A 25,209-nucleotide genomic window follows, 5' to 3' on the forward strand; every position below is an offset into this window, starting at 1 on the left:
CTTTGGGCCCTCTCTCACTAAAATATGAGTCCTTCCCCTTTAAACTATAGGGTAGCTGCTACCCTGAGAAAAGCACCTTAGGATGTCAAGAACATAAACATAAAGAGTAGAGAGAGGCCTTGGACCTCATCTAATATTACCCTTTTTTCACACATAAGAAAACTGCCATCCAGAGAATTAAAATGACTTATCTAAGGTCAGTTAACTAATCACCATTTTATCCCAAGTATGTGTTCTTTACTAAGACCTCGTATTTCAGTGTGCTTTTAACTTTATCAAAGTAGGAAATTCAGAAATCTCTCTGCAAGTTTAGAAAATAGGTTCCTGAAATCCCTATTTCCAGGCAATTTGCAAGTGATTAATTTAGACTGTGTGGACAAGGGAGTCCAAGATCAAGAATGAACCTTGAAACTCTCAGGAATATTTTTGTATTCACTGAAGTAAAAAAGGAAACAGCAGCACAATAAATACAGTGAAAAGTGCATTTTACATATCTTAAGTTAGTAATAATGGGTGCTAAAAAAACTAGTTCTGCTTACCAGGAACTTGTTAGGCACTTCCTATCACCAATTACAATGAAAGGCATGAAAATGCATGTTGTTTCATGCAGATAACACATGTACTAAGAGGAATCTTCTCCTGTACAGGTCTGCCATCCAATGCCCAATGTCTTTCTATATCTATGACTTCAAGAGCTTCACTCCCTTCTCTCAGTCTCTGCTTCACATATCTCAGACATTACTAGTTTTAAGTCCTAGATTTACTCTCTCATCTCCCTTTAGCTCTCTTATGATTTCCTTTCCTTTTCTGCAATACACTTTATCTCCTCTTTATAATTCCCAGCAAGAAGCTCCTTCTTTTTCTACTGATTCAAATTAAGAAGAACTACAAATTTAACATTCTTCCACTTGCCAGAAAAGAAAACAGAAGCAAATCCTCATACCTTTGTAACTCCTTTGTTATGGACCAAATCACTACAATGAATGTACAGGTACAGCCCATTATCAGAAAAAAAAATTACAAGTCAATCACAAATACACACAGAGCCCAAGGAGACTGTAAGACACATATTTATTTTTCCCATAGAATCACCTACTTTTTAGTCCTTATGGTCAGTTTCAGTTGAGCATCTAGGCACCCCTTCTCCCCTTAACCTCCTCTGATCTTCCTCTTTGTCCTTCCTCCTCTTCAGTTCTTTGCTCTGACTTCCCTGCTGGCCCTGGGGTCTCACTGTTTACCAACAGCTACCCAAAAACAAAAACCATGGAAATCTTTGCTCTAACCTCCACCCTGGGAAAGAAAGAGAGGAATTTACTGTTGGTGGAATTTGATTCCTCATAGGAGCAGACCTACATATTTCAGTTTCTCCAAATAAATCGTTGTACAAACAGACCTTTCTACCATTCCCTTCCTAATATTGATGACCTTTCACAACAGGATTCAGATAAATCTTAAAGATTCCCTTCCTAGTAGAGATGAAAAGGGAGAAGCAATCAAAGAAGATAAACATTTTGTATATGACAAAATTGAAATTGTAAGTTATCTCTATTTGTGCCCAAATTTTCATCCCTCCTCACCTAGGATTCTTTTCCACCCTCACCCATCTGTTTTCTGCTTCATCAAGACTTCTCTTTCTAGGGATCATTCCAATAGCTCCAAACATGCTGTTCAGCATCTATCCAAAGAAAAAAAAAGAAATTAAAAAAAAATTCTTTTTCTGCTCCTTTTCTCAGCAAAACTCCCCAGAAGTGTTGTCTATGCCAACTGTCTCCAATTTCCTTTCCGTTCTTTCTTTTTTCCATCACTGTTCAAAAGACTTCACATTTAAATTCCTCTCATTTTCTCCTCCACTGTTCATACAATGTAGGTACCATATTGCTCCCCCTTTAAAATGAGGATTTTGAAGCAAAGAACTTTTGATTAGTATTCTAATCAAAATGGTAGAAAATGGTAGCTACATGGTAACCTGAGCTAAGGAGGACTGTCTTCTCAATTGTAAAAATATATATATATATATATATATATGCTAGATAATATAAAACAATACATAGCTCAAGGTAAAGAAGGGGAAGTCTCCAGGTGCCAGAAACTACGAAGAAGAGGATTTCTAATGGGCATCTAAAATGAACATGTCCAAAGCTGACGCCCAATCTTTCCACAAAAATGTCTCCCACAGTATTCCCCATGATTAATTGATTAGTTGCCCATTAATAAATGACGACTCCGTTCTTCCAGTTGATCAGGTCAACAACCTTAGAATCATTCTTGACTCATCTTTGTTTCTTGTATCCCACCCGCAATGTGTCATCAAATCCTGTTAGCACCACCGGGCTTTTCTCACAATATCTTTTACTACCACCCTTATCTACAGCACAGTCATCTCTTGCCTACTTTATTGCAGTCATCTCCTAAGTGGTCTCCCTGCTCCTGATCTTTCCCCTATTTCAGTCAGTTCTCACGGCAGCTAGAGTACACCTAAAAAAATAAGAAGAAAGACCTCTATCCCTCTTGCTCACAAAAATCCAGCTGTGTTCCCATCTCACTCAAAGTAAAATTGCCAGAGTGTTTGCCATGACCCTAAGGCACTTCCTGATCCAGCCCAGCCCCTCGCTGGCCTCCTGTCTCACCACACTCCTGCTCTGCTCTGCTTCACCTGCTCCCGCCTCTTGCTGATGCTCAAACACACCAGCCAGATCCCTGCTTCTGAGCAGGAGTAACCAATCACAACCGGTAATAGTTTAATGCCATTCTCCTTAGGATGTTTGCATTTGGCAAGGCTTTGGCTAAAAGGAAAAACTTCCAATTATGGACTGTTAAGCCATTTCAGAAGACTGTGGAGGAAGATTCTCAAGAGGAAGTAGCCCCTCAACCACATAGATTGATTAGGATATGATATGACTCAGACATTAATCAGTCACAATTTCAAATGTTTTTAAAGGTTTCATTGGACTTTAGAACTAATAATCTTTCCCAGTTCTCCTTTTCCCATTATTCTTTAACAGTTAGAGATAATAACTTCTGCTTTTCCTTTTCATCTTGCCTTTAAAGAGGTCACGCAGTCAACAGTCTTTGTGGGGAGTTTTTAAAATGCAGGTTTCAGAGACATACTTACCTCTACAGGTAACCGGTACTAGAAGAGTCAGTACCTAGAAGCCTCTCTTCTTTGAAAAGGATTATTACCCGATCAGGTTCTCTCTGTATTTCCCCTTTAGATTGTGAAATGTGGTTCAGGGTCTTTACAACTTTCCTTTCCTTCATAGCAGGTGCTTGTTCCGGGCTGAAGGTGGCGGTGCCATCACACACAGTCCGTGGCATCAGGGGTCAGGCTCTCTACCTCCCCGTACACTATGGATTCCACACTCCGGCATCAGACATCCAGATCATATGGCTGTTTGAGAGACCCCACACGATGCCCAAATACTTACTGGGCTCTGTGAACAAGTCTGTGGTTCCTGACTTGGAATACCAACACAAATTCACCATGATGCCACCCAATGCCTCCCTGCTCATCAACCCATTGCAGTTCACTGATGAAGGCAATTACATCGTGAAGGTCAACATTCAGGGAAATGGAACTGTGTCAGCTAGTCAGAAGATTCAAGTTACCGTTGATGGTAAGTCCGCTATAAGTGACGTGGGCAGCTGAGTAGCACAGCAGTTAGCAATGGCTCAGGAGATTAGACTACCTGGGCTTTAGGTCCTGGCTCTGCAACTTTGAGCAAATTAACCCTCAAAGCCTCAGTGTCTCATGGCACAAATGACATTATCCACCTCATGAGGCTTTCTGAGGATTAAATAAGACATGCATATAAAGTATATGCGCAGTGCCCAGCTAAAGGTAATCAAGCAGTAAGTAGAACGTAGTATTTGTTTGCCTGGAAACTATCAAGTATAAAGTTGCTGATATAATGAGGCAGAGAAAATTTTATTTCTCATTAACAGTGTACCCTGGGAAGTGCCCCATTTTTGTCACATAAAGAATTTTTTTCTTATTTTGGTACACTGGGAAGGATGAAACTTGCTCAGTGGCCATACTTAAGGAACAATAGAATTTGCTGGGTATGTCCTCTGAGGGAGAGTGGGGTTCAACTAACTTTCAGACATTTATTTTCCATACTGAGGTATGTAAGCAGCATACCTTAAATATACTACACCCAAAGCCCAACTTCTGATTTTTCCCCCCTAAACCTGTCTATTTAACAATATTAGCAAAATTAGCAAATAGCAACTTCATTCCATCAGTTGCTTAGGACAAAACCTTGCCATCACCCTTGACTCCCTCTTTCTGTCACACCCTACATCCAGTCCACAAGTTAACCCTGTCATCTTTACCTTCAAGATATGGACAGAAGTGAGTCACTTCTCACCACGCCCACTACCGCCCCGCTCAACCCCACCATCAGCTCTGGCCTGAACTGTCCTAACAGCCTGCTGTCCACTCTCCCCGCTTCTGCCCCTGCCTCCTGCAGCTCAAAATCCTCCCATAGCTTCCTGTCTCACTCACAATCAAAGCCAAAGTGCTAGCGATGTCCCACAAGGCCCATTGTGAACCCCCCAACAGAGAGGTACCCAGTACCTCTCTGACCCCTTCCCACCTCTCTTCCCCTCACTCACTCTGTTCTGACCACACTGGCCTCCTCGCTCTTCCTAGAACAGGCCAAACACACTCACACCTCAGGGCCTTTGTACTTGACTGTTCACTCTACCTAGATTACTCTTCTCCTAGGTAATGGCACTATCCCCTGTTTCCTTTCGGTCTCAGCCAGAGTGTCACTTTATCTGTAAAGGCTTTCCTGACCACCGTATGTAAAGTATACAGAGAGAGAGAGAGAGTTAACTCTTTATCTTGAGTTCTGCTTTATTCTTTTCATAACACTGGACGTATTGTATATTTTTATTTTTTTTATTGTTTCTCTTCCTTGCCTAGAATACAAGGGCCATGGGAGCAAGCTTTGCATTGTTTGCTGCTTTGTCCTCACTGCCTAAACCCCGATGCAGGCCATTTGTAGGCACTCAGTAAATATGTGCACAGTAAATGAGTGGAAACTGGAGAGCTTGCAGGGGAGCAAAGACACAGGATGTGGGGGCAGATGCCTAGAGAACAACTATGGGGAGAGAAAAGGAGGACATTTTCATATTTTCATGAAATTCTCCTGGGTAGTATCTCGTCTCTCCCTCCAAACTTTTAGTAGAACATCCATTACTTGTTAATATGTAGTACAATTGGATCTGTTTATGGACATGCAGCCAAAAGTTCTTTCTAAAAAATTTTTTATTGAGGTATAGTTGATTTACAATATTATATTAGTTACAGGTATACAATACAGTGATTCAAAAATTTTATAGATTATACTCCATTTACAGTTATTATAAAATATTGGATCTGTTCCCTGTGCTGTACAATATATCCTTGTAGCTAATTTATTTTATACATAGTAGTTTGTACTTCTTATTAACCTACTCCTATATTGTGCCTTCCCCCTGCAACGAAAAGGTCTTGATAGGGGTTTAGGGCCTGTGTAAAAAATCTTCTTAGGAAGCTTCCATATCTGAATTACACTGTTAAATGCAAGTGTATGATCACAGTACCAACGTCTATTCTAATGATTGGCTCTCCCATTTGAGACCTTCGACATCACCTATTTGACTTATTCCATACCACATGTATTTCCATGCATGGGCACACTTGAAACATAAGCTTTTTCTACATAATGAATGTACCAATTCATTTTTCTTTTTAAATCATAGTAATGTAAACAAAAGCTATTCCAAACCCTTTGTTCTTGCCAGGGAATATAAAGGGTTAAATTGAGCGGACCACTTGACTGCACCCATCTTGAGAAAGGCTGGAGCCTTCAGAACTCCTCAGCACCCCTGCAAGTTGCCTTTCAACCTCTTTTCTCCTTATCTTTCATTTTTTCCTGTCTTCTCTGGGCGGACGGATTGGATCTGTTTGTGCTCTAATGCACATTTTCTGGTGTAAAAAACATGTGAACATGAGTCAAGACAAATTTACCTGAGAAGATGCATCAACCCCAATTAAAAGTTGTTTTTTTTTTTAACATCTTTATTGGAGTATAATTGCTTTACAATGGTGTGTTAGTTTCTGCTTTATAACAAAGTGAATCAGCTATACATATACATACATCCCCATATCTCCTCCCTCTTGCGTCTCCCTCCCACCCTCCCTATCCCACCCCTCTAGGTGGACAAAAAGCACCAAGCTGATCTCCCTGTGCTATGCAGCTGCTTCCACTAGCTATCTACTTTACATTTGGTAGTGTATATATGTCCATGCCACTCTCTCACTTCGTCCCAGCTTACCCTTCCCCCCCCCCATGTCCTCAAGTCCATTCTCTATGTCTACGTCTTTATTCCTGTCCTGCCCCTAGGTTCTTCAGAACCTTTTTTTTTTTTTTTAAGATTCCATATATATGTGTTAGCATACGGTATTTGTTTTTCTCTTTCTGACTTACTTCACTCTGTATGACAGTCTCTAGGTCCATCCACCTAGCTACAAATAACTCAGTTTCATTTCTTTTTATGGCTAAGTAATATTCCATTGTATATATGTGCCACACCTTCTTTATCCATTCATCTGTCAATGGACATTTGGGTTGCTTCCATGTCCTGGCTATTGTAAATAGTGCTGCAATGAACATTGTGGTCCATGTCTCTTTTTGAATTATGGTTTTCTCAGGGTATATGCCCAGTAGTGGGATTGCTGGGTCATATGGTAGTTCTATTTTTAGTTTTTTGAGGAACCTCCGTACTATTCTCCACAGTGGCTGTATCAATTTACATTCCCACCAACAGTGCAAGAGGGTTCCCTTTTCTCCACACCCTCTCCAGCATTTATTGTTTCTAGATTTTTTGATGATGGCCATTCTGACCCGTGTGAGGTGATACCTCATTGTAGTTTTGATTTGCATTTCTCTAATGATTAGTGATGTTGAGCATCCTTTCACGTGTTTGTTGGCAATCTGTATATCTTCTTTGGAGAAATGTCTATTTAGGTGTTCTGCCCTTTTTTGGATTGGGTTGTTTGTTTTTTTGATATTGAGCTGCATGACCTGCTTGTATATTTTGGAGATTAATCCTTTGTCAGTTGCTTCATTTGCAAATATTTACTCCCATTCGGAGGGTTGTCTTTTTGTCTTGTTTATGGTTTCTTTTGCTGTGCAAAAGCTTTTAAGTTTCATTAGGTCCCATTTGTTTATTTTTGTTTTTATTTCCCTTTCTCTAGGAAGTGGGTCAAAAAGGATCTTGCTGTGATTTATGTCATGGAGTGTTCTGCCTATGTTTTCCTCTGAGAGTTTTATAGTGTCTGGCCTTACATTTAGGTCTTTAATCCATTTTGAGTTTACTTTTGTGTATGGTGTTAGGGAGTGTTCTAATTTCATTCTTTTACATGTAGCTGTCCAGTTTTCCCAGCACCAATTACTGAAGAGGCTGTCTTTTCTCCATTGTATATTCTTACCTCCTTTATCAAAGATAAGGTGACCATATGTGCATGGGTTTATCTCAACCCCAATTAAAAGTTTGATAGGAAATTGAAAGCTAAACATTGGGACCAATTGTCTGTTACTTATATATCATCTCCTTCTCTGTGTGTCCTGTAATCATGCATAGAAGGAGATTATTATAGGCTTTGGTTTGTTAAAGTGACTAACATGGTACAGTGACTAACATAACGCTGCAATATAAATGCACAATAATTAAAACATATAATTAGTTCACTTACATAGAAGGAAAAGTAAATGATGCAAATGTGATTCTTTAAAACTTTCTCTCAATCCCCCCAAAGTGTAATGTATCTGAGCTTTGTATTTTGCAGATGGTGGATAGGAATTTGGGCTCACCACATGTATCCCAACCAGCTGCTCTTGGGATATTAGGACAAATCAAGAGAAGGGAATAACTACGTAAACTTTGCTTGTGAGAGTACAGCCTTATGGTGTCGGGGGAAAGCACAATGAACAGGAAATAAGGAAGCCGACATTCTCTACCACTAACTGCATTATCTATAAAGTAAAGGTTTCCATTAAAAAATCCTTGAAGAGTAACTTCTAGACTCAGTTATTTCTGCTATAAATGATATTTTTATATTTTATCATTTTGTGTTTGCCATGACTTTTTTATTTTCTTCTTTAATTACTTCCTGAACTGTCTACATTTATAAAGTGCAAAACGTTGGAATCATTTTCATAGGATTTAATATTTGAAAGACCTCATAGACTTTTATTATAATTCTGTGGTGGCAAAAATCATTTGTCTGTTCTGATGTTGCAGATCCTGTCACGAAACCAGTGGTGCAGACTCAGCCTTCCTCTGGGGCTGTGGAGTATGTGGGAAACATGACCCTGACATGCCTCGTGGAAGGGGGCACCCGGCTGGTCTACCAGTGGCTAAAAAATGGGAGGCCTGTCCACACCAGCTCCACCAACTCCTTTTCTCTCCAAAACAACAGCCTTCATATTGTTCCAGTGACCAAAGAAGACATTGGGAATTACAGTTGCCTGGTGAAGAACCCTATCAGTGAGATGGAAAGTGACATCATTATGCCTACCATATATTGTAAGTTTTTAAAAATATATACATACACATGAGTTTTCTTCTGGGAGGTTTTCACGAGAGGAGTCACAGGGAACATCACCAGATGTTGACACCAGATGTCATTCGGTTTTCACCATGATTGTAATGTAGTACTAGGTGCAATTATACTTCCTAGGCACTGTCTTGTCATGAAATATAGTTACTTGCACAACCCTGTTTCTTGAAGATCAAGTTGAGATACTGGCCAGGGGCCTTTTAGGATACATTCTCTGACTCAGTGCATGTGTGACCTTAATTCTAGTGGAAAGTAGGAACCTCAGTTTCAAACCCAGAACCGTGCAGAAGGCACTGATTTATTCACCCCCGTGGAGGAAGAGCTGTTCATCATACAATGGGAGAGGGATGTGCTCTGGAGCTGACTGCAGGGAGAAAGAGTGCTCCCGGGTTATGCATGGGGAATGCAGCCCAAGGCGTGGCTCTTCTCTCTGCCCGTTTTCTCAGCTCCACTTTTACAGGCAGGGTGCAGAGAGGATCACAGAGAAAACATAATTATTCTGCAGTAAGCTATTCAGCTTCCCAGGGAATCCATAATTATTTTGGATTTCAATTCTCTCTGGTTCTCTTTTCTGTTGATGTAGTTGCTATCGTTATTTTTGTTTAATCTCATGTACAAGTTAAGTTCACCAAACTTCTCAGTTCATGTCATATTATCATCACCAACCCAAGCAAGATTTCTCTCTCTTGATTGTATTATTTTTCCCCATCCCCTCTGCTCCATAGCACCGCCTCCAATATGTTTTAACATTGCATTCTAATTTCAGCTTCTCACAAGGTTTCTCAACCTCCACACTAATGACATTTTGGCTGGACAACTCTTTGTTGTGGGGAGTTGTCCTATGCATTATAGGATGTTTAATAGCATCCATGGCCCCTGCCCACTACATACCAGTAGCACCCTCCCCTCAAGTTGTGACAACAAAAAATGTCTCTGGACATTGCCATATGTCCCCTGAGTGTGGGGGAGAGGGACTGGTGTGTGCAAAATCTCCCCTAGTTGAACCAATGGCTTATCACATTGGGAATTCATCTGATCAGTTACCATTATAGCTTAGTGCATGGCCACAACAGCAGTATAACAAAATAAATAAGGCATGGCAAAGGAAAACTTCTCACTCGGTGGCATGAGGGTGGAGGTTTCAGCTGGTTGAATCACAAGGGTAAAATTAAGCCTTGTAAATGTATCTACTCACTCATCAAATATATCTGCATAATGCTCAGAAAGGCCCTAAAGCCTAGTGTTTAGGTGCTTAGGAGGTAGACAGACCTAAGTGGGAAATGGGTTCTATCACTACCTATGTGACTTTAAGAAATCCCTTGACCTTTCTGAGCCTCATCTGTAAAATGGAGATGGTTAAAACTACCTCACCACATTAAATGAAATCAATCCTCTCTGAAGAATAGCCAGTAGATGACACCAAGCATTCAGCAAATGGAAACTGTTTGTATTATTGATACATCTGTATTCTACTTTCTTCAATAGAAAATTGATAGTCTTCTTGAGGAAGTGTGTTATTAACTCTTTGGAAAATAGCACCAGCATATGTAGGTTTTTTCAACTAGATGAAGCTTAACAATAAAACCGAGCCGCAGAAATGTGGCAAGAAAAGCAACTTCTGGGAAGTGGAGTACAGTGGTGTGATACAGTTATACAATAATTGTTTAATTAAGCAAAATTAAGATAAAAATGGAACCATTGAATCTTAAAACTGGAAGCTATCCTATATTTTAGCAGAAGTGAGAAAATGTGACAATGAAATGTATGAGAATGTCTTAGATACTATAGGAATGTATACAAAGGAGTACAGTGGCTAGGCACAGCACTCTGGAGCCAGAAATCCTGCTTCTACTGCCTTACCTCTCTTGTGCCTCAGTTTCTTCAACCATATAATGGTGATAATGACAGTACCTACTTCACAGAGTTATTGTTTGGATTAAATCTGTTACTATATGTAAATTGCTTAGAACAGTGATTGGCCCATAGTAAATACTATATAACTGTTGGCCATTATTATTACTATAATATTATGAGTCTATGGGAATTCAGAGACGAAAACATTACTTCTAGCTGGAGAGAAGGCTTATTATAGAAAGTAACATTTGAGATGGACCTTGAACAATGGGTATGAGTGGGGCAAGGGGAAATGTCTGTAAAAAACATTTCAGGCAATAGGGACAGCAGACACAGACACTAAGCAGAGGTCAAAGTATTTGGCAAATGGTCCAGTTTGGCTAGAGTGTAGGATACAATGAGAAATAGATAGAGGTTCCCCACTCCCTTCCATCAGAAAGTAGAGCGTTCCTATGAAACCTTGTGTAAACCGAAATGGTATAAAGTGAATAAGCAATTGCCTTACGACATGTCTTGCTAACGGATGCACAAAATAAAGCACAGGTGCTCACAGACGCAGTTCAAAGCTATGGAGCCTTCATGCGGAGATGCTGAGTGTAGTTCCCTAGGAAGGGGCTTGGTGGCTCCACTTTCGCTGCTGGGGTGCCCACTGCCTCTAAAACGGCTCCTGCAAAGCAAACACTGAACGCTACTTTTTGCTTTTCATCTTTTTTGTGAAAGCAAAAATCCTCTTCAGATTTCTTTCAGTCAGCTAAAACAGGTACTAATGTAGGTCTTTCATAAAAGCCAAGTGGCGTAAAGCAAAGTTTTGGAAAGCAGAGGATACCTGTATATTTGAGTCAGATTAGGGGGAGCTTTGAATGCCAGGCATTACTTGGTAAACAATGAGGAAAATTATTTTTAAAGCAAAGGTTCAAATTTTTAAAAAGACTACAGAATGTTTTATAAATAAATACACACATATTCTAGACTAAATCAAGAAATGTTTGTCAAGAGAGCACATTTTTCAAAATAGATCACAAATGTCATGCAATTATAGAAAGAGTGTTTATAGGAAAGGGAAAAAGGGAGGTAGGATATATTTTATTAACCTATAATACAGAGAAAAAAAGTCACCAATTTTGAACTACGTACAGTGGTTAAACATGTCTAAGAGCAATTTGAAAGCATTTTTTTCTGAAAAATATTGTTCACACAGAAATAGAAAAAACTTCCTACATTGACTGTGTAATTCACCTCTGGTATAGGGGACTCAGGACTAACTGCTAGTCCAACCTGGTTCAGAGTTCAGTGTGTCAAAGATGAACAGAGAAACAGAAACAGAGGAAATTCTATTAAAGATTGCCAAAGAAGAAGGAAATTACAGTTTTTCACCAAAAAATACCAAAACACCACTCACTAGAAGCAAATTATATAAGATTTATTACAATCATTAGTTATATTGTGAAAATATTCCGTCTGCCTTAAAGCACAAGGCAGAGAAATAGATTTACAAAGTATAAACTGTGACTCTCTGCACGACTAGCATTGAATTGTAGTGAAAAATTTAGATTTGGCACCATCCATTATACATGTAGTCATATTCTTGACTGAATAAGGTTATTCTGACATGAATTAAAACTTCCATTCAACTCCAGGTAGCACAGACCTAAGCATTCAAGGTACTTGAACACAGTGAAAGAAAATGTGAGCAGACAAATGGAATCAAATCTAGGGCTATATAGACACATCCTTACATTGTTCTTTATTATTTGGTCTAAATGGTTTACATTCACATAGAAAACGTACAAAATGCAAAACAAGATATTAAACCCAGCCAGATATCATCTACTGAATATTAATTTGGAGGAACCATCATTCAATGTGGTAAGAGCAGAAGTAAGATCGTGTTGGAGCATTCTTTGTCCACTGAAGAAAACCTGATTTTATTTTGTACCAACCATGGACTCTAGTAAATACCATGTCCTTTGGAGAGTGTAGTGGATAGCACGGTGTTATGAGCCTAAGCTGTCCATTCAGACTGCCACTGTCAACCTGTGCGTCAGTTTCCTCATCTCCTTATCTACACTGTCTCAGTGTAAGGCTAATACCTATCTCTAGAGGGATGGGGAGGATTAAGTGAGATTTTATGTGTAAAGAAGGCAGCGAGTGGCACATAGGAAAAACTCAATAATGTTCGCTCTTTTGCTTTTCCTCTTTTTTTGTCTTATTTTTTTTTTCCCTTCGAGCCCAAACTATGCTGACATAATTGGCAACATGACAGCAAGAAGTTGTGGAAAGCCTGGGTAATTTAGAAGATACCTGCAAAGAGAAAACTGAAAGAATACTTTGAAAAGAACTTTCTTCCCCAGACGTTACCGTTATTTAACACATTTTATTTTTCTACATGAAAATATTTTCGTTACATGAATTCTTCTTATATCTATTTATGTCACCATCTATTTACCTATCTTTAAACTTTAGCCATAGATTTAAATGAAAAATTCCTGGGGGAAATTGCATAAGCAATTACAGGTACATGAAAGTATCATTTGCATCTTGAAATACACTTTTGCTTTGCTATATAGTTTAGTTTTATCTGGCAAAGTGAAAATAAGATCTTTCTTTCAACATGTGCAAGTTCATGCCCTAATCTTATAATTATCACAGAATATGGTGATACACAGTGTGTAAAGTATTATAATGGGGGGAAAACCATAATCACACCTGTAAATGTTAAATATTATGCTTTAAACTCCTAAATCCTCTTTCCTCTCCTGTGTTATTTGAAAGAATTAGAATATCCCCATCTGAATCAGTTCAGATTTTACAGGACATATCTTCTATTTATAGACTGAACTTTCTTCTTTGTACTCTTTTAGACATAGTCTATGGAAATCTCACAGAGAAACACCTGTCATGCGTAAAGACTAATGACAGGTAGTAGAAAGAAGAACACTTAGAAAATTTTACAGTGTGGGTTCCATTTCCACATTGTAAAGATGAATTAGCTAGATGATTTAAGATTTTTTACTCTTACTATGTGGTAATTGTGAGTAGAGTGTTAATAATTTATTTTCATGATTATTTTTGCATTCAAATGCAAGAACCTTCACTTGGTCAACATCTCATCTTATTGATCTTATTCACTAATTCATTCATTTATTCACTCATTCACTTATGGTTTGATTTGATTCAGAAATCAAACATCATGGTCTTGTTTGTGCTAAGCAGTTTTTACCTATCATGTAACATACAGAAACACAACTCAGATTCATTATTTTTTTTTACTGTCACAGTTTTAGCCATTTTGTTGTTTGTTTTTGTTTTGTTTGGTTTTGGTTTTGGTTTGGGGTTACAGGAATTAAATAAAATACGTAATCTGAAGAACTGTCATTTACCCTGTTGATACGGCATCAACATGCTTTCAATCTTTATTATTCCATGCAAACTGAGAATATGTGCCTTAGTTGATGTTGTTCCCACTTCTCTTTCTTCACCTGGTTATACCCTCCTCTTCCTTCACAATATCATCTTCTCCAGAAAGGCTGACCTGCCCCCGACCTGGTCTCACGTCTTCAGTGTCACTAAGAGGTTTGCTGTGCTCCTGCAGCACCCCATGCACATCTCTCCCCTGGAACTCACTGCATTATGTTTCCTTGAGTCTCTTACACTCATAAGCACCTCAGGCCAAAATAGGAGCTCCGTGTTATTCATCTTTGTATCCCTAAGGCAATACTTGACACAGATTAAGAATTCAATAATGGTTTCTTGAATTTGGCTAAAATGGACCAGATTATCTTTCTTCATATCCCATTCAGATTTCAGTGTTACTTGAAGAAGCTGTAGGAAGGCTAAATTCCCATTATAACAGCTTCTTAGTTATAGTGCTCTGGCCCTTCATTGTTATGTTTTGCTTTGTTTTTGTTTTTTCTGACCTTTAGCAAAATTCCTCAGTAATGTAAATGTTATATTCCAATATTCCCCCATAGAGGACCACATGATAATTTAGAATTTCAGCATGAATCACCTCTTCTATTTTCTTAAGGCGCTGTTTCTATGACAATTTCCTTCATGAAAGCAGGAATTCTTTTTTATTTTGGCAGAAAATATATAACAAAATCAAGAGTGACCATATATTTATGAGGTTATTATGTCATAACCTGGTATTGGCCTTGGTGGAATACAATGTCAAGCCAGTAATTCAGGCTAGTAGCTACTTGCAGTTCATGAAATGTGTATGCCTTCCAGCTCTGTTGTAAATAATAACCCAGTAACTGATGCATTTTGTGTGCAACATATGGCACTGCTGCAGGGAAGTGCTCTAAGTGATCAAAATTAAAGAAAAAAGGTCATTCACAGTAAATACTTACCATCTGCTCCCAAGCAGGGTGGCAAGCAGCATCATGATGGAAATTTAGGTACTGTTCCTGCCCAGCCATAAATTGTTAAAGAGAACAGATGATATGTATTTTACAAGTCACTCAGTAAACAGCCATTCCTGAGGCAAAGGGTTCACTTCTATTGGGAGTTCTCTGCCAAGGGCAAGAAACTGAACCACAGTCAAAATAGAATTATCCTTCTGCTTTCATCTTCAATGTCAGAGGCCACACTGGTTGAATCACTCCAAACGTCTTCAATTGGATTGCTCATTCCCATGAATAATATACTAGGCTGCCCTTCAAAGTAAGGGATGGTCAGCCTGACGTGCTAATGAGAAGGAAATAACATCATAGTATAGGAAGAAGAAAATAGATTGTAAGCTGTAGGTAGAGTGTGATAGATAGATAGATAGATAGATGATAGATAGATAGATGATAAATAGATGATAGATCAATCCGTGTGTGTGTGTGTGAGTGTGTGTGTGTGTGTGTGTGAGAGAGAGAGAGGTAGAGAAAAAAGACTTAAAGATCATACACTGAAATATGGATATTCGTTCTCTGAGATGAAAACAAGTGAGTTTTCATCTTCATTCTTCTCTGGAATTTTAGGATTTTCTGCAGTGAACATGTATTTCTTATAAAATCAGATAAAATATGCTACATTTTAAGAAATCATATCAGAAGTACAGAACTTAAATTCTTCAAGGTGTTAGCTTCCAGGAACTGGAAGAGGTGCTTGTGTGGTGGTTGGGGGAGTTTGAGGTATTTGATGCTGACTCCGAAGAGCCACATACAGCATATAATTAAGCAGACAGAAGAGAAAATATTATGCCAATCATGAAACTCAATAAATGAGGAAGTAGCAAAATCAAAATAAACATGAGTATAGGAAAGAGGAACTAAGACAATCAGATTCGTTTCTTTAAAGACATGTTTTGTTTTAAACTAGAGTGATCATTAAATTAGATATTCAACCTTATTCACCAACCTTGGCTCTAAATTACTGTGGGCTTTCTCTGCAAATGGAATCCACTCTCCAAAATGGAAGAATTACTACTTTTGAGAATATTCCATTATGTTGCAAGGTCCTAAAGCAATTCCAAATGGGAAGTTCCCCAAAAAGTTTTGAGTAATGTCAGCACACTTTGAAAGCAGTATTTCTCATTTTTATGTGTGTTAAATTGTCAAACAATTTGTTTTTATACTCACATTCTATAAACCCTGAAAACAAGTGGGAAGACAGAATATACTGAATGACCACACTTCTCTTCCTTTTCAAGCCTGCCTCTCTGCTCTCAGACTTTAACCTTTGTGACAGACTAGGGGCTTTTGCTGCTCCAAACCTCTGTTGATTCCTCCCATTGGTTTCCTACTATGGGAACCATAGCCAGTGCCCACCAGTCGGTGGCCTTTGCTTCCCTAATGTTCTATCAATGCTGACAACTTGAGGGAACTCTGCTGCTGCACTGGGTCTGAGATAATAGCAACAGGAACCACCATGTATAAGATAACTCAGGTCTCCTCACAATGCCTAGAACAGTATCATGCGCACAGTAGCATCTCAATATTGATTTTGGTTGAGTGAGTGAAAACAACTTTTCATTCCCATTACACAATATTATTCAATGGAATTCAGAATAAGAGTGTTTTATTTTACAACACACAGTTCTAAAACAGAGGTTTTCCCCTGAGACCGTATCACAGCCTGAAATGAGAAAACAGTACGACAGGGTTCTAGTTCAGTCACAGGAAAGGGGCATTCATTTCTCTTCACTTTAATGCTCCATCTCCAGTTCCTGATTACTTCGAATTTGAAGGTACTTCTATGTTTGCTTTCTGAAAGCAGGATCATCTCATGTATACGTATTAGTATAAATCTACAGGTTTCCTTCAGTTGCCTCTGTGTCTTTAGGAAGTAAATATGTGTAAAGTGTACGTCCTCTAGCTAAATATAATTTATTGTTTTGCACCTTCAGTTTCTGTTGTATCTTGGGAAATTTGTCTCCCCAGTGGTAGATTGGTCAGAATATGCTGACATAATGGAGAATCATTCTGGGAATCTGCAAATTTGGGGTTGGCTTGCCAGTATCCAAAATAACTTTAGCATGGCATGAATCATGGTGTTTCAAATGTAGCACGATTGGCAACCAGTCATCTAATCAATCTTTTTATAGTAAAGGTGAGGAAAGTGAGACCCCCCCCCGAAGTCTAAATGACTTTTGAAGAACACTTTACTAATCATTGAGAAAATCGGGATTTAACCTCGTTATCCTACTGTCTAATCACTACATTATATTATTCCACACAATGAGAGATGAACAGTCGTTACTTTTTTTTAAATCAGCACCTTTGAGATTAGGTTATATCTGAGCAATCCATCCATAGCCTTATCCAGTTTATAAATTCCTTGAGAGTAGGAACTGTGTCTTACACATTTTTTATCTCTCACATATTAAATATATTATGTAACACTTAGTATCTCTCAAACAAGTATTTTTTGATTGATTACTTGATAACTGAGTACAGAATTAATATATAATTAGACAGTAATTTATTGTAGAACAAATAATACAGTTAGAAAACCAGAAACTATTTTGATATAAAAAGTTATACCACTCAACAGTTTTTTTGGAGAGGTAATATGAATAATTAAATACATATATTTTATAGTCCCAGAGCTGCTATTTAACAGCTATGTGACCATGGGAAAATTAATTTTTTAAATATCTCTTCCTTCACGTTATAATGGGAATAGTAACATTTACCTTATGCGGTTGCTTTAAAGATTAAATGTGGTTGTCTGCATAAGTACTTAAAGTGTCTTCAGATGGTGAATATCCAACAAATATCGGTTATGGTCAGCTGAAAAATGAGCACAATAATGCCTAAACCTTAAAGTTTTTAGAATATAAGTCAGGATATATACTGAATGAGAAAAACCTATCTAGCTGGGGAATATTTTTTAAATCTCTCTTTTTATATGTTCTCTGAAGAAATCAGTGGGAAATGTGTCTTTATCTGCAGGCAATCTGGTGCCATAGAAATAGCAAGCTGCTACAGGAATATTGCAGTGTAAGGAAAAATACCAGGGGATATCCATGATTAAGTAGTTTATTGATGATCAATGAATATTTGTTGATGATAATGAAGATGTATTTTTTCCAAATGGAATCTATGCTTAGCTTGTGGGAGGAATTTTTTTAATTCTTTAAACTCTTAAAATGTCATGAAAATATAGAATACGCCTATATCTTTTTGCACAAATTTGTGTTCCATGTGAAACTGTGTAACATAAATATTTGCATGAACTGTCCCAGCACTTAGAAGAAAAGTAGATAATACTCAAAGAAAGGTTGTCAAAGAGAAAATAGTGGCCATAATCTATTTTTAAAATGCTTTTAAGTACAACTGCAGTTTCAGAAAGATGGAATTTGTCTAACAAGATTGCAGATTTATCTATACATGACTCAAAAGCTTAGCACCACAATCATGATAACAGTGTCTATAAAATTATATCCTAAGTTTTAGGGCTTACACTATTTCAGATAAGTTCAATCACATCTCAAATTATTTCCATTTCCATGGATACTAGAATAAAACACTTTTAGGTCCTTATCATTTACTGGGAGTCTAAATGAATACCTATTTGCCCATGTTTAACATGAGGACTTTCATGGAAAATAAAATGCTGCTAAGCTCTCCCGAACTCAAAAGCTATGTTGTGATTATTTATGTCACCCCTTTATTTCTTTTTTCAATTAATGTAGATGGACCTTATGGACTTCAAGTTAATTCTGATAAAGGGCTAAAAGTAGGAGAAGTGTTCACTGTGGATATTGGAGAAGCCATCTTGTTTGATTGCTCTGCTGATTCTTACCCTCCCAACACCTACTCCTGGATTCGGAGGACAGACAATGTCACATATGTCATTAAGCACGGGCCTCGCTTGGAAGTTGCATCCGAGAAAATAGCCCAGAAGACAACTGACTATGTGTGCTGTGCTTACAACAATGTAACTGGAAGGCGAGATGAAACTCATTTCACCATAATCATCACTTCTGTAGGTGAGTGTGATGTAAAAGGTAGGGATCCCAATGAAACACAAATGCACGATAGCCTTCCTCTACTCCTATTTTATACCTGTGTGGAAGAGAATATCATTGTGGGATTGTTCATATACTCTGAGAAACTCTTTCCTGAGTTAACTAAGCCATGGTTTCTAAGAGTCAAAGAAAGAAAACCCAAAGAATAATGGAGAGAGAATTCAATTGCTAGCTCTGAGGGGCTATAAAGAAAAAGGGAATTCAATAAATTACTTCTAAATGTATATTCTTGCTTTCCTGATTTTACAAACAGGAATATAAGAGAAGAGGTTATTCATTTAAAAGGTTTATATCTACTGTTGCATTAGGTCAGATGAATACATCTCCATGAAATCTGGTTTTCCTATCTGGCTCCCTTCTCACTGTCCTTCACAGGCTTCCCTTTTTCTTTCACCATTTAAAACCTGAAATCTGAAATCTGTGGGCGTTCACAATAGGGGTCTCAACACCTTGGAAACTACAAAATTTTGTAAGTCTGTGAAATCTGGCATTTTCTAGAAGTCATCTGATTTTCAGAAAGGTCATCAATCCAAATAGTTAAGAATCACTGCCTAAAATATTTATGTCCACCCAAGTCCCAACTTTCTGAGCCTTCTCTTTTCTCTCTACAGTATGATTTCATTCTCCTGTATGATTTCATTCACTCCCGTGGTTTCATGTGACACTGGTACATCCCAAATCTTTATCTTTAAAGATCTAAAACTGTATTCCCAGTTACCTTCTAAATGTCTCTACTTTCAAGTGCCAGAGGCAGCATACTGGTTCAATATATCAAAAATGAAACATCTTCTTTTCCCCCAAATTGCCATTCTTTCTGTATTCCCTGTTTAAATGAATGGTCCTAGTGTCTACCAACCTTAGCCAGAAAACTAAACGCCATCCCAGACTCTTTTCTCTTGCTTATTGCCCTGCCTAACATCCAGTCATGAAGTTTCCTTTCTTTCTATCTCTCAAGCCCATTCTCTTCTCTCCTTCTTCCTTCTTCTCCCTTTTTCTCCCCTCCTCCTCCTCTTCCTCCTCCCCTTCTGCTTTCTCCTCTGCTTCCACCTTCTTCTTCTTTTGCTCTGTCCTCTACTGCTACTACTTCTACTGCTACTGTCAAGTCCTTCTTAGACTCTTCTTTGCATACAGATGAAGACAAGCCAGATTCCACCTGGGGACAACCTGGGGACAGGCTTGGACAGGAAGTGGTGGTCAGGGTTCCTATGATTGGTAGAGGAACAAGTTTGCAAAAGGCACCACTCATTAATACCTTCTGCATTGGTGTCTTCTCTTTCTCTGTCTTTACAGCCCTGCTGCCTAGAATAGGGCCCGTTACATAGAGAGAGTCAGTACGTGTTTTTTTAATATATAAAGCAAGAATATAATCCTTGGAATTCTTAGGCCAAATTTTGCAGTACTTGGCCTTTGGACCATGTGCATCAAAATCACCTGGGGAGGTCTAATAATGTATTTTCATTAAGATACCTCAGACCTATCAGATCAGGACCTGGCAGCTAGGATCTTGGATCTGATTATTTAGCAAGCACAAGTGTGACACCCACTTGTTTGAGGTGGTTTTTTTTTTTCTCCATAGCCTTTTGAATTTAATTTAAAACTCTTAACGAGCCGTTGAGAATGATAAGACTATTAAAAATCTACAGATTGATAAATATATGGTAGGTGGGGCCTTCCCAAGACTCCTTGAAGTTGAGGGTATTCATATTTGCAAAATCATTTGAGTACATTAGAATTTACATACTGGCATGGTGAGATTTTGTTTTTTATCATATGAAGAAAATACCACACTCTCTAGAAGAGTGGTATCCAGTGGAACTTTCTGCAATGAAGGAAATGTTTGATGTCTGCTCTATCTAGTATGGTAGTCCCTAGCCTCATTTGACTTTTGAGCACTTAAAATATGGTTATGCCACTGAGGAACTGAAGCATTTATTTCATTTTATCTCTATTAACTTTAATTTAAATGTAAATAGCCACATATGTCTAGTGGCTACCATACTGGATGATGCAGCTCTAGAATTTTTACCTGAACTATGCTTCACTTGGGCAGTAGTTAATAACATATTTCCCTTATAGGTCCCAAAAGCATGTATGTGTTCAGGGTTATATAAATCAGGCACTCATTCATTCATTATTTAACACCTATTATGGGCCAAATACTAGGGTAAGCATTGAAAGTGCCATTTTAAAAAGTAATTCCTGCTAACAAGATGCTCACAACTTAATATGGATGGCAGGCATGTATGTAAACAGCTAGCATTCTTTGCTTTCTATTTTACTAAATTTTTAATATGATTTAATGAGCTTTTTACCTCAGTGGTTAACTGAAACATAATTTTGAAACACACCATAATTAAATATATAAAATAATTTTGTGGCAATCTGGATGTTATCATAGACTTGTTCCTCATGCTCACTGCAAGTGAAAACATGGCTATAATATGTAGGTGCATACTGCGGTGAAGCCTTTCTTACTACCTAAACTTTCTCCATTAATATTTAGCCAAGATATTGTCATAGTATCAGAAGCCCCCAATATTTGATTAAGATCTTATTACCAAGGTCCAAAGACAGCTACAATCTTAATATCAAATAGTTACCTTTTGTAAAATCTAAAAAACCTGTTTGACCGGTACAAAGGCCAGACATTTGTTATTATTGTAAATAAGAAGAGCAGGTGCTTATTTTTCAGAAGGATTCAATGTTGTCAACATTCATAACCTCTTTGTGGCTTTTAAAGCTGTTTTCCAATCCCCAAATGTCCACAGATCTTAAACAGCAGCAAATGGCAAAGAAAATGAGTAGTATTGATGTGTTTTAAGTATTTGATTTTTTTTTAAAGCTTTCCAAATGAATTAATCTCTGCAATGCAGATTAAGGGTACACCAAGCTACAGTGAAAAAAATGGACATCTCTTGTAACTATCAATTGAGCACTTACTGACCATCCACTTTGATGAGCTACCTATATTAATATCTGTGGAAAATTTGAAATAATTCAGAGGGATAAGATACCTGCCTCTGAGATATTTTCAAAACCAAGTTGTGTTTGGCATAACCAGAGTCCAGTTATAAGAAATAGATGAACATTTGTTTTTAATGAGGCAAAGAATGTGGCCAATCAAAAAGTCTCAGCAATAAGAAGTGGGAGGCAAAGGAAAAAGGAGTCAAAGATGACTCCAGGGTCACAAATATGGAAAGAAAATAACAAAGTCTGGAAATAATCAAAAGTTTTATTAGGGACTTTCAGCTGGGGAGAGGAAGACTGGAGAATGTGACAATTAGCTCTCTGTTTCCCTGCCTGTGTAAGACTAGACCAGATGGTGCCTTCCACCTCTGTGGGCTATGATTCACATCTAATTTGAGATATCAGTTGACCTTTCTGTATCTTAGTAGAGATATCCTAAAGAAAACAGGGGAAATAGGCAAATTCACACAGCTACTTGGTAATAAAATAGTATCTAAATTCAAAACCCTTTTTTTAACCACTGTATAAACTGTCTCCCTGGATGTTCTTGACTGAGAATATCAATATCTAAAAGATATGTCACATATATACAAGATATGTCACATATATGTACAAGATAGTGTGTATTTTCTTATCATCTTAACTAACTTCATGCTATATACAAAGATACTCTGGTTTGTCCAGACATGTGTATACTTTCATACTAGTGAGAAATTATGAAATATCTGTAACTAAAAGTAACAGCTAGCATATAAGTTTCAAGGAAAGAATAGCAATTAAAGTAATAAATTAGCATTCATATTTTGGAAAAAGAATGATTTTATTACTTTAATTAAAGACTTCCTTGAATGCAAGTGTCCCTACTTTAAAATTTAACTGAGCCTAAATCACTATTGTGACCTGCAATATGTATAAAATGAAAATGTTTATGATCAGAATGCAAATGTTCACATTTAATGAAAACATTCCACTGTATACATTATTAGAGTTCTCAAGAGCCACATGGCCATAGTTTGAGATTTAGCTATAGTAGAAATATTTTTGTACATGATTCTGCAAAATCTACAATTTTTTCATATCTATTTCTATTGCACATCTTTTCATAAAGAAGAGAATGGGAAAATGACACTACTCCTAGGCAGAAAGATAAATTTACTGATTTCTTCTAACTACCTAGAAATTTCTCTGGTTAAGATCTCCAGGAGGTGTATTTCACTTTGGACCATGGGATATAACAACTGAGATTAGCTACAGCCCTGACATCCAGACCCTGAAACGTTAGGTGACATCCCATGAGCATCTAGCATAGAACCACGGTGTCTGTCAGGTGGGGCCGTAGTAGAGTGTGGAAATAGCATGGCCCCCCAGTAGGGCACCTTCATTTCCATAGGGACATGAATCAGCGGCTGTAATCAGCTAACAGATTGGATGGGAGAGATCTCAGGACTCCATTCTGATCCTGAAATAGACACGCTGACTCTAGCATACGGCTATCCTGTTTTAGGTGCAGTCTCTCAAGCAGCAGGGTTGCAATGGATACCACACCTCTTGCCTATATTTGCACTTAATATGTTATTTCATTTTATTTGTTTGTCAAAGGAGGGGGCAAATAGCATTTGCACTAGGGCTTTGGTAAATGAGTCAGTCATGTTTAAATAATGGGGAGAGTGGCATGCTATGTGCTAAAGAGTACAAAACTCTCTGAAAGGAGGAAGAATGGGGCTCCTGCAAGTATCCAGAACTGCACTTGGGATCCCTATACATTCTTTGTGGCAATAGGGTTAGAATTTCCCTGTTGACTTATTTTCAAGTTGGGTTCTGGAAATCCATCTCTCTAAAACACACTTGCCTAGAACTGAGACCACGGCAGCTGTGCCCCTTGATTTGATCCCGGAGATATCTGGCATTTTTATTTTGTGAATTTCAAATGCTGGACCTGGTAAATCTTGTGTGTTCTGGTAGAGAGAAGCAGTGTTGAGCATAGAGAGCCAGGATGCTCTAGAAGAGAAGGGGGCCCAACAGGGAAGATCATTTGTTCTGAGAAAAGGACTATCTCTATTCTTCATTCTCCAGGGAAAGGACACTTGGCCTTTGCCATAGCCAAGGTTTTAAGCTGACAGGTGCTGGTCACCTCAGGGTGGTTCTCTGATGGAGGGCTAACAGAGGCCAAGGGAGAGAGAGGAAAGAGGGCAATAAGGAAGGCGTCTGAAGAAATAAGGAAATAATGGTAAAGGGAATGAGTTGGATCCTCTGTAGGACAGAATGTACAAATTCAGTCATTTTAGGAAACAAAATAAAAGGGACAAAAAGGTAAAAATGGAGAGGGGAGGAGATGTATCTTATATAGTGTGAGACATCCAGTCATTGTATGTTAAACCTATTACAAGGCATCAGAATCATGGAAGTGCCTGGCAAAGAGCTGATGTATGCCATAGTGTAACTTCAGCATTAGAATGAGAAATACTCTGAAATAATACTTATTAGCATATTTTCAAGTTTAAGGGGGAAAAAAACAGCTGACACTACACTAAAATATTTTTCACTGTAAAGTTCATTGTTGAAACTGGACTAGAATAATTAGCATTGAATTTTTTAGAGACTAAGGGATATTGAATTTTAGTGAAGGCAGTCTGGCTATCAAGAAATGAGAGTCAGAGCACATCAAATCTGGTGTTAGAAAAGGTTGGAGGAAAAACTGAATATATTGGGGGCTACCTGCCAATTATGAAAACCATTCTTGGGCTTCCCTGGTGACACAGTGGTTAGGAATCCGCCTGCCAATGCAGGGGACACAGGTTCTATCCCTGGTCCGGGAAGATCCCACGTGCTGCAGAGCAACCAAGCCCATGCACCACAACTACTGAGCCTGCACTCTAGAGCCCGTGAACTACAACTACTGAGCCTGCGCTCTAGATCCCACGAGCCACAACTACTGAGCCCACATGCTACAGCTACTGAAGCCCTCGCACCTGGAGCCCGTGCTCCACAACAAGAGAAGCCACCGCAATGAGAAGCCCGTGCACCGCAGTGAAGAGTAGCCCCCGCTCGCCGCAACTAGAGAAAGCCTGCGCACAGCAACGAAGACCCAAAGCAGCCAAAAATAAATAAAAATAAATAAATTTATTTAAAAAAAGAAAAAAAAGCCTGTGGAAAAACCATTCTTTGACCATGAATCAACAGCAAACAATTAAATTTGCAGTCAGGGAAAAAACTATGTTCCAGTCCCAGTTCTAGGACTTACTGACTGTGGCCAATATTTTCATTTCTCTGAAACTATTTCTTTATCTGTACCTATAAATGGCACTTTAAATTT

The 25,209-nt window shown here is 38.2% G+C and overlaps 1 protein-coding gene across 11 annotated transcripts in view; it reads left to right on the top strand.

The window, feature by feature from the left end:
* Positions 1 to 25,209, top strand: part of HEPACAM2 (HEPACAM family member 2) — a 53,265-nt gene that overhangs the window by 16,232 nt on the left and 11,824 nt on the right. For 6 of the 11 annotated variants that reach the window (XM_068550654.1, XM_068550655.1, XM_068550646.1 and 3 more), the window contains exons 2-4: positions 3,261 to 3,614; positions 8,293 to 8,577; positions 18,594 to 18,890. In XM_068550654.1, coding sequence (XP_068406755.1) covers positions 3,410 to 3,614; positions 8,293 to 8,577; positions 18,594 to 18,890 — 787 coding nt within the window. In that variant the 5' untranslated portion in view covers positions 3,261 to 3,409. Of the gene's footprint in view, positions 1 to 3,220; positions 3,615 to 8,292; positions 8,578 to 18,593; positions 18,891 to 25,209 lie in introns of those variants that run through there. The other 5 variants (XM_068550656.1, XM_068550657.1, XM_068550648.1 and 2 more) reach the window with 2 other exon arrangements.

Source organism: Eschrichtius robustus, chromosome 8, assembly GCF_028021215.1.
Source record: "Eschrichtius robustus isolate mEscRob2 chromosome 8, mEscRob2.pri, whole genome shotgun sequence".
Taxonomy (NCBI): Eukaryota; Metazoa; Chordata; class Mammalia; order Artiodactyla; family Eschrichtiidae; genus Eschrichtius; species Eschrichtius robustus.